This window comes from Brassica rapa, unplaced genomic scaffold, assembly GCF_000309985.2.
Source record: "Brassica rapa cultivar Chiifu-401-42 unplaced genomic scaffold, CAAS_Brap_v3.01 Scaffold0258, whole genome shotgun sequence".
NCBI lineage: Eukaryota > Viridiplantae > Streptophyta > Magnoliopsida > Brassicales > Brassicaceae > Brassica > Brassica rapa.
The window spans coordinates 17,649-27,354 of NW_022610202.1; the positions used below are offsets into that span (position 1 = coordinate 17,649).

Genomic DNA, 9,706 nt, shown 5'->3' on the forward strand with positions numbered 1-9,706 from the left:
AGCATGTCAATACATCCAAAGGTGAATCTGATCCAAGAAGGCGATTGCTTCAGTTTGATGTCCAACAATTTTGTGATAACTTTGTGAAGGGTGTGGACAAAGCCCTCAAGGACGTCAGCAAGAGCCAAAAGAAGAGCACATCCACACGTGCCCCAGTAGCTGAGCCATCCTTTTCCATCAGTAATAAAACCCAAGGTGAATCTGAAAACTGTTTTGAAGAATTTAAAGATTTTTCAGATTCTTCACCTATATTTGATGAAACTGATGAAGAACCAATTGAAAGTTTGATGTCTTGTGAAGAAAGTTGTGATCTTCCTTATCTTGAATCTGAGTTTATAAATGATAATGAACAGGCTAATGTAGAACTAACTGTTTTGCAACCGGAGCATCCGAGTAGCCTTGTCTTGTCTCAACAGGTTTTTGAGGAAGAGCCACTGGATATTCCACATCAGTGCCCATGTCTTGACACTTGGATATCTTTGGATGAAGTCCCATAACCTATCTTTGATGTGGAGGACGAACCTGATCCAGTCTTTGATGAAGAAGCAACTAGCATCATATCCACCTTTATGGAGAGCCATCTTTGCTTTGATTCCGGCACAACCACTGCTCCTTCATCTCCTGCCCCTTTGTTTCCTGATCTTCAAGAGCACTGTGAGAAATCTGAATTAGTTATTTCTCTGCCTGACATGTTTGATAAGATCAGTTCTCTTGATGTGATTCGTTTTGGTCTTGATAAGATAAAAGAAAATTGTTTTTCAAAATCTGTTTTTGGAAACATGATTAATTCTTTTAAAATCTTTGAACCTGATAAATTTCTTGATCAACAACGTTTTCAAAATGACCTTGGCATCAGTTCTGAAATTATTTTGAGCTTTGATCAGTCCCTGGAACAAAGCAAAGTTTTTGATCATTTTGAAAAGTATCTTGAGCTTGATTTGAAACAAACTGATTTTTGTGCTACAAAATCTTTTGATTCGTTTGTTTTCAAAGAAAATAGCTTTGATCTGAACTCTTCTAGGCATAGACTGATCACTGATGATTTGTTTGCATCTTCTCTGGACTTGGACGATTTCTTAATTAAAAAGATGCTGGAACAGAATTCACTTGAAACTGAAACTGGTTTTTGTGAACTTGATTTATGTGATTCTGTTTTGCAGCCTGATCTCTTGAGTTTTGAAAATGATAAAACTTGGAATTTTCTGAGATCATCTTGTGAGAATTTTGTTGATTTGAGTGTTGATGATATATTGGTCTACAACACATTCTTTGAAAAATGTCTTGAGTCTTTGATAGTTGTTTCTCAATCTGAACTTAAGCTTGTGTGTTCAGATGTTGATAATGATATGCACGTTTTGGAAAAGATTAATGTTGTTGCATATCTTGATAAGATTCTTGTCTGTAATGTCTACTTCGATTTTCATCTTGACAGGCTGAAAAGTGTGCTACTTGTTCTTGGAAATGATATCTTAATTTTTGATTTGAACAAGTATCTCTCTTGCATATTTGATCCTGGTCTTTCAGTGTTTGTTTTGAGTATCCAGGAAAGACAGGTTCAGCCCCTGAATGAAAGCACTGGCCGTGCCCAACAACCTCAGATTTGGAGAAGCTTTGTTGTTCAAACCGGCAACCTTGGTGCCAGCGACAGAAGTTCAGTCCAAGAGGGATATCTCAACAGTCTGAAAGTCTTTTGTCTTGAATCCAATTTTACTCGAAAGCCAACTCATCAAGGATTCACTGAGGCTTGGAATCGCATGAAAATCTTCACGGATGAAGAAGTTATGAATTTTCCAAACCAGAGGTTCTTCAGTCCGTCTATCCGCGAGTACCAGATTTCTAAAGGATATTCATGCCCCATAAAGAAGCGGCCTGAGCCAAAACCGATCATAGGGTTCCAGATGGATCTCCCAGCTTCTCAGAAAGACCGAAATCAGAAGGAATGGCCATGGGATCTTGAAGTTATGATCCATCCACCAAAACCGGCCAGACCAAAGGCAGCACTGCCTCCTTCATTCAGCCAACAAACCAGAGGTATTTCTAAAACTTCTAAATTTATTTGTGCTGATGAATCTGTTAAGTTTCATGACAGGAAACATGTTACCATTGTCGTGCCCATGGAGCTTGTGTTTTCTTCCTTCCTTTCATTTTTATGATTTGAAAGAAAACCCAACAAAAGAGGCAGCAAAGTGTTCACCACATGAAAAACAATTGGAGCTGATGATCCTCCATGACCCAAATGTGTTTCCTCAGTCAACTTCCTGTCCAAAACAAAAGCACTCTAAGGATCATGAGTTGATTTCCTCTACTCTTCATGAAAATGTTTTGAAACCGAGAATTTCAAAGAGAAAACATATTCTTACTTGGTTGAAAAACGTTTTGCTCAAACCTTTTCATGAATTGATTTCATTGAGCTGTGCTTTGAAAGAGATTTGGTGTAGGAAAGAGCATGAACTAAAATTTCTTAGGCCAAAGAATTCTTTTGATTTCGTTCATGATGATAATTTTTCAAATTTGGCATTGTCTCTTTCTTTCCATAACAGTTTCTCACATTGGCCTGATTTTGAGATTGATAAATCAATTTTTGGCAACCAGCTTACTTGCTTAATGCTTGCCCACGTCCTTGATGATTATCCTAAGTGCTTGGATCCTGTTTTTGGTGTCTTAAGGATAGAGAAACCCTTTGATTATTCCTTTACCAGATTTGATGTGGTTTCTCTAGTTGCTTTGAATAAACAGGATAAGCATGATCAGTTTCTAAGGAGAGCAAGCACCAATGGACGCCAAAGTACTTGGAATTCCTTGATGAAAATGACTTCAAAACTCCAAGGAAGTTTCTTTCCATATTTTTCATTCCTTGAATTTTCCATGAATTTTAATTCCTTTGTATCTAATTCATCGTTTTTTGATATAGGTACTTTGGATTTGAGGACAAATCCTTTTGAAGAAGGAGGGAATGATACACCGCGGTCCACGGATCAGTACATGGAGCCGAACCAGCCTGGAGATCAGAACGTTCTGAACATTTCAACCGAGGTTCACATTTTTGACCGTACCGGACAGACTGACCTTGCAGTGTACTGGACAGTCCCGCATACGTCCGGAAAGGAGCTTTGGCTGGAACCATGGCCAGATGACCGATCTGACCATACTGGGGCTTGTCTTTCCCGTCCAACTTCACATTTGAAGACATATGGTCGAGCTAGAATCCACTTTGGACGAGCTGGACGAGGTGACACTTACTTTGAGCTAGATGAGCTGAGTGAGCTAAGTGACACTACTCTGGAGCTGGATGAGCTGAGTGAGCTAAATGACACTAGCTTGGAGCTGAATGAGCTAAGTAACACTGAAGATGGAGCTGGTTCAGCTGCTGGGCGAAATGGGCCTTTTCAGCCCAAAGAAAAGTTCATCAAAAGTTCACTATGGGATTGTTTCTTTCCAAATCCGACCAGTCCTTTCCTCAGTCCATTTAAAGCACATTCTCATCAAGTATACCAAGAGGGAGTCAGCAAGGAAGTCTTGGTCGTGCATGGGAAAAAGAATTCAACAAAAATCATTAATTTCGGTCTTTAGTCAAAGTCTTCATTTCTAGTTTCTATGTCTTGTTTTTAGCAAATTCTTCTTTGGATTTCTACAACTTGTAATCCTATAAATAAGGCCTTAGAGCCACAAATAGACAGATTGTATTTCCCTTTTTATGAGTTTCTCTCATTGTTCTTTGTTTAGAACACTTCTTAGTTTCTTGGTGAGGTTATCTCCAAGTTTCGATCCTTCTTTTGTTGGACCGGTGCGTCACATACGGCAACGATCGAAGTCTGGTAGCAACCCTTAGTGTCACCCCTCGATCCATCAGTTCTCAATCCTCTCAGATCTGAGTTCATATCAACCATACCGAAAGAGTGATCCATATTTTGGTTCTATCACAGTGTGTGCTGACGGACACACACAGACGTCGTGTGTGTGCTGACGGACACCCATGGACGTCCTGTGTGTACTGAAAAGACAGCCCACGTGGGCCAAAATAACCTGAACAGTCCACGGGAAGGGTCAGCGTGCTGAGTCCATGGACCAACGTGCTGATATGTGTACTGATGGACAGCCACGGACGTCCTAAATGTGCTGATAGACACACACGAACACACACGGACAGCCACAGACGTCCTGTGTGTGCTGACGGACACACACGGACGTCGTGTGTGTGCTGACGGACACCCACGGACGTCCTGTGTGTACTGAACAGACAGCCCACGTGGGCCAAAATAACCCGAACAGTCCATGGGAAGGGTCAGCGTGCTGAGTCCAAGGACCAACGTGCTGATATGTGTACTGATGGACAGCCATGGATGTCATGTGTGTGCTGATGGACACACACGGACACACACGGACACACACGGACACACACACACAGCCACATAAGTCTTATGTGTGCTGATGGACACCCACGGACGTCCTGTGTGTGCTGACGGACACCCACAGACGTCCTGTGTGTATTGAACAGACAGCCCAGGTTGGCCAAAATCACCAGAACAGTCCATGGGAAAGGCCAGCATGCTGAGTCCAAGGACCAGCGTCTGATATGTGTACTGATGGACAGCCACGGACGTCCTGTGTGTGCTGACGGACACACATGGACACATACGGACAGCGACAGACGTCATGTGTGTGCTGACGGACAGCCCCGGACAGCCGCTGACGTCTTGTGTGTGCTGGCAGACACCCACGGACGTCCTGTGTGTACTGAACAGACAGCCCGGCCAAAATCACCCAAACAGTCCACGGGAAGGGCCAGCGTGCTGAGTCCAAGGACCAACGTGCTGATATGTGTACTGATGGACAGCCACTGACGTCCTGTGTGTGCTGACGGACACACACGGACACACACAAACAGCCACGGACGTCCTGTGTGTGCTGACGGCACACACGGACGTCGTGTGTGTGCTGCCGGACACCCACGGATGTCCTGTGTGTACTGAACAGACAGCCCACGTGGGCCAAAATAACCCGAACAGTCCACGGGAAGGGTCAGCGTGCTGAGTCCAAGGAGCAACGTGCTGATATGTGTACTGATGGACAGCCACAGACGTCCTGTGTGTGCTGACGGACACACACAGACACATACGGACAGCGACAGACGTCCTGTGTGTGCTGACGGACAGCCCCAGACAGCCACGGACGTCTTGTGTGTACTGGCAAACACCCACGGACGTCCTGTGTGTACTGAACAGACAGCCCACGTGGGCCAAAATCACCCGAATAGTCCACGGGAAGGGCCAGCGTGCTGAGTCCAAGGACCAACGTGCTGATATGTGTACTGATGGACAGCCACGGACGTCCTGTGTGTGCTGACGGGCACACACAGACACACACTGACAGCCACTGACGTCCTGTGTGTGCTAGCAGACAGCCTCGGACGTCCTGTGTGTGCTGGCGGACACCCACAGACGTCCTGTGTGTACTGAACAGACAGCCCATGTGGGCCAAAATCACCAAAACAGTCCACGGGAAGGGCCAGTGTGCTGAGTCCAAGGACCAGCGTGCTGATATGTGTACTGATGGACAGCCACAGACGTCCTGTGTGTGTTGACGGACACACAAGGACACACGCATACAGCCATGGACGTCCTGTGTGTGCTGACGGACAGCCACAGACGTCATGTGTGTGCTAGCGGACACCCACAGACGTCCTGTGTGTACTGAACACACATCCCACGTGGGCTAAAATCACCCAAACAGTCCACGGGAAGGGCCAGCGTGATGAGTCCAAGGACCAACGTGCTGATATGTGTACTGATGGACAGCCACGGATGTCATGTTTGTGCTTACGGACACACATGGACAGCCACAGATGTCCTGTGTCTGCTGACAGACACACACGGACGTCCTGTGTGTGCGGACGGACACCCACGGACGTCCTGTGTGTGCTGACAGACACACACGGACACACACGGACACGCACAGACAGCCACGGATGTCCTGTGTGTGCTGACGGACAGCCACAGACAGCCACGGCCGTCCTGTGTGTGCTGGCGGACACCCACAGACGTCCTGTGTGTACTGAACAGACAGCCCACGTGGGCCAAAATCACCAAAACAGTCCACGGGAAGGGTCAGCGTGCTGAGTCCAAGAACCAGCGTGCTGATATGTGTACTGATGGACAGCCACAGACGTCCTAAGTGTGCTGACAGACACACACGAACACACATGGACAGCCACAGACGTCCTGTGTGTGCTGACGGACACACACGGACGTCGTGTGTGTGCTGACGGACACCCACGGACGTCCTGTGTGTACTGAACAGATAGCCCACGTGGGCCAGAATAACCCGAACAGTCCACGGGAAGGGTCAGCGTGCTGAGTCCAAGGACCAACGTGCTGATATGTGTACTGATGGACTGCCATGGATGTCATGTGTGTGCTGATGGACACACACGGACACACACGGACACACACACAGAGCCACATAAGTCTTATGTGTGCTGATGGACACCCACGGACGTCCTGTGTGTGCTGACGGACACCCACAGACGTCCTGTGTGTATTGAACAGACAGCCCAGGTTGGCCAAAATTACCAGAACAGTCCATGGGAAAGGCCAGCATGCTGAGTCCAAGGACCAGCGTGCTGAGTCCAAGGACCAGCGTCTGATATGTGTACTGATGGACAGCCACGGACGTCCTGTGTGTGTTGACGGACACACATGGACACATACGGACAGCGACAGACGTCATGTGTGTGCTGACGGACAGCCCCGGACAGCCGCTGACGTCTTGTGTGTGCTGGCAGACACCCACGGACGTCCTGTGTGTACTGAACAGACAGCCTGGCCAAAATCACCCAAACAGTCCACGGGAAGGGCCAGCGTGCTGAGTCCAAGGACCAACGTGCTGATATGTGTACTGATGGACAGCCACTGACGTCCTGTGTGTGCTGACGGACACACACGGACACATACAAACAGCCACGGACGTCCTGTGTGTGCTGACGGACACACACGGACGTCGTGTGTGTGCTGCCGGACACCCACGGATGTCCTGTGTGTACTGAACAGACAGCCCACGTGGGCCAAAATAACCCGAACAGTCCACGGGAAGGGTCAGCGTGCTGAGTCCAAGGAGCAACGTGCTGATATGTGTACTGATGGACAGCCACAGACGTCCTGTGTGTGCTGACGGACACACACAGACACATACGGACAGCGACAGACGTCCTGTGTGTGCTGACGGACAGCCACGGACGTCTTGTGTGTACTGGGAGACACCCACGGACGTCCTGTGTGTACTGAACAGACAGCCCACGTGGGCCAAAATCACCCGAATAGTCCACGGGAAGGGCCAGCGTGCTGAGTCCAAGGACCAACGTGCTGATATGTGTACTGATGGACAGCCACGGACGTCCTGTGTGTGCTGACGGGCACACACAGACACACACTGACAGCCACGGACGTCCTGTGTGTGCTGGCAGACAGCCTCGGACGTCCTGTGTGTGCTGGCGGACACCCACAGATGTCCTTTGTGTACTGAACAGACAGCCCATGTGGGCCAAAATCACCAAAACAGTCCACGGGAAGGGCCAGTGTGCTGAGTCCAAGGACCAGCGTGCTGATATGTGTACTGATGGACAGCCACGGACGTCCTGTGTGTGTTGACGGACACACAAGGACACATACGGACAGCCACGGATGTCCTGTGTATGCTAACGGAAAGCCACGAACAGCCAAGGACGTCCTGTGTGTGCTGGCGGACACCCACGGACGTCCTGTGTGTACTGAACAGACAGTCCACATGGGCCAAAATTACCCAAACAGTCCACGGGAAGGGTCAGCGTGCTGAGTCCAAGGACCAACGTGCTGATATGTGTACTGATTGACAGCCGCACCCGTCCTGTGTGTGCTGACAAACACACACGGACGTCCTGTGTGTGCTGACGGACACCCACAAACGTCCTGTGTGTGCTGACAGACACACACGGACGTCCTGTGTGCGCTGATGGACACCCACGAACGTCCTGTGTGTACTGAACTGACAGCCCACGTGGACCAAAATTATCCGAACAGTCCACGGGAAGGGCCAGTGTGCTGAGTCCAAGGACCAGTGTGCTGATATGTGTACTGATCGACAGCCACATACGTCCTGTGTTTGCTGACAGACACACACAGACACACGCATACAGCCATGGACGTCCTGTGTGTGCTGACGGACAGCCACAGACGTCATGTGTGTGCTAGCAGACACCCACAGACGTCCTGTGTGTACTGAACACACATCCCACGTGGGCTAAAATCACCCAAACAGTCCACGGGAAGGGCCAGCGTGATGAGTCCAAGGACCAACGTGCTGATATGTGTACTGATGGACAGCCACGGATGCCATGTTTGTGCTTACGGACACACATGGACAGCCACAGATGTCCTGTGTCTGCTGACAGACACACACGGACGTCCTGTGTGTGCGGACGGACACCCACGGACGTCCTGTGTGTGCTGACAGACACACACGGACACACACGGACACGCACAGACAGCCACGGATGTCCTGTGTGTGCTGACGGACAGCCACCGACAGCCACGGCCGTCCTGTGTGTGCTGGCGGACACCCACAGACGTCCTGTGTGTACTGAACAGACAGCCCACGTGGGCCAAAATCACCAAAACAGTCCACGGGAAGGGTCAGCGTGCTGAGTCCAAGAACCAGCGTGCTGATATGTGTACTGAGGAACAGCCACAGACGTCCTGTGTGTGCTGACGGACACACACGGACGGCCTGTGTGTGCTGACGGACACACATGGACACATACGGACAGCGACAGACGTCATGTGTGTGCTGACGGACAGCCCCGGACAGCCGCTGACGTCTTGTGTGTGCTGGCAGACACCCACGGACGTCCTGTGTGTACTGAACAGACAGCCTGGCCAAAATCACCCAAACAGTCCACGGGAAGGGCCAGCGTGCTGAGTCCAAGGACCAACGTGCTGATATGTGTACTGATGGACAGCCACTGACGTCCTGTGTGTGCTGACGGACACACACGGACACATACAAACAGCCACGGACGTCCTGTGTGTGCTGATGGACACACACGGACGTCGTGTGTGTGCTGCCGGACACCCACGGATGTCCTGTGTGTACTGAACAGACAGCCCACGTGGGCCAAAATAACCCGAACAGTCCACGGGAAGGGTCAGCGTGCTGAGTCCAAGGAGCAACGTGCTGATATGTGTACTGATGGACAGCCACAGACGTCCTGTGTGTGCTGACGGACACACACAGACACATACGGACAGCGACAGACGTCCTGTGTGTGCTGACGGACAGCCACGGACGTCTTGTGTGTACTGGGAGACACCCACGGACGTCCTGTGTGTACTGAACAGACAGCCCACGTGGGCCAAAATCACCCGAATAGTCCACGGGAAGGGCCAGCGTGCTGAGTCCAAGGACCAACATGCTGATATGTGTACTGATGGACAGCCACGGACGTCCTGTGTGTGCTGACGGGCACACACAGACACACACTGACAGCCACGGACGTCCTGTGTGTGCTGGCAGACAGCCTCGGACGTCCTGTGTGTGCTGGCGGACACCGACAGATGTCCTGTGTGTACTGAACAGACAGCCCATGTGGGCCAAAATCACCGAAACAGTCCACGGGAAGGGCCAGTGTGCTGAGTCCAAGGACCAGCGTGCTGATATGTGTACTGATGGACAGCCA

General features: G+C 49.8%; 1 protein-coding gene across 1 annotated transcript; it reads left to right on the forward strand.

Moving 5' to 3' along the window:
- Positions 1–292: 292 nt before the first annotated feature.
- LOC117129935 lies at positions 293–3,658 on the forward strand. Its single transcript, XM_033283145.1, has 2 exons — positions 293–2,031; positions 2,162–3,658. Exons 1-2 carry the CDS (start codon positions 570–572, stop codon positions 3,568–3,570), a joined length of 2,871 nt encoding a protein of 956 aa, XP_033139036.1. The 5' UTR covers positions 293–569; the 3' UTR covers positions 3,571–3,658.
- The last annotated feature ends 6,048 nt before the right edge of the window (positions 3,659–9,706 follow it).

Excerpts from the sequence above, each read along its gene's own strand:
- LOC117129935 (XM_033283145.1), top strand. The coding sequence starts at position 570 with ATGGAGAGCCATCTTTGCTTTGATTCCGGCACAACCACTGCTCCTTCA. Across the intron at positions 2,032-2,161 it reads ATTCAGCCAACAAACCAGAG|AAAACCCAACAAAAGAGGCA; the intron begins GTATTTCTAAAA and ends ATGATTTGAAAG.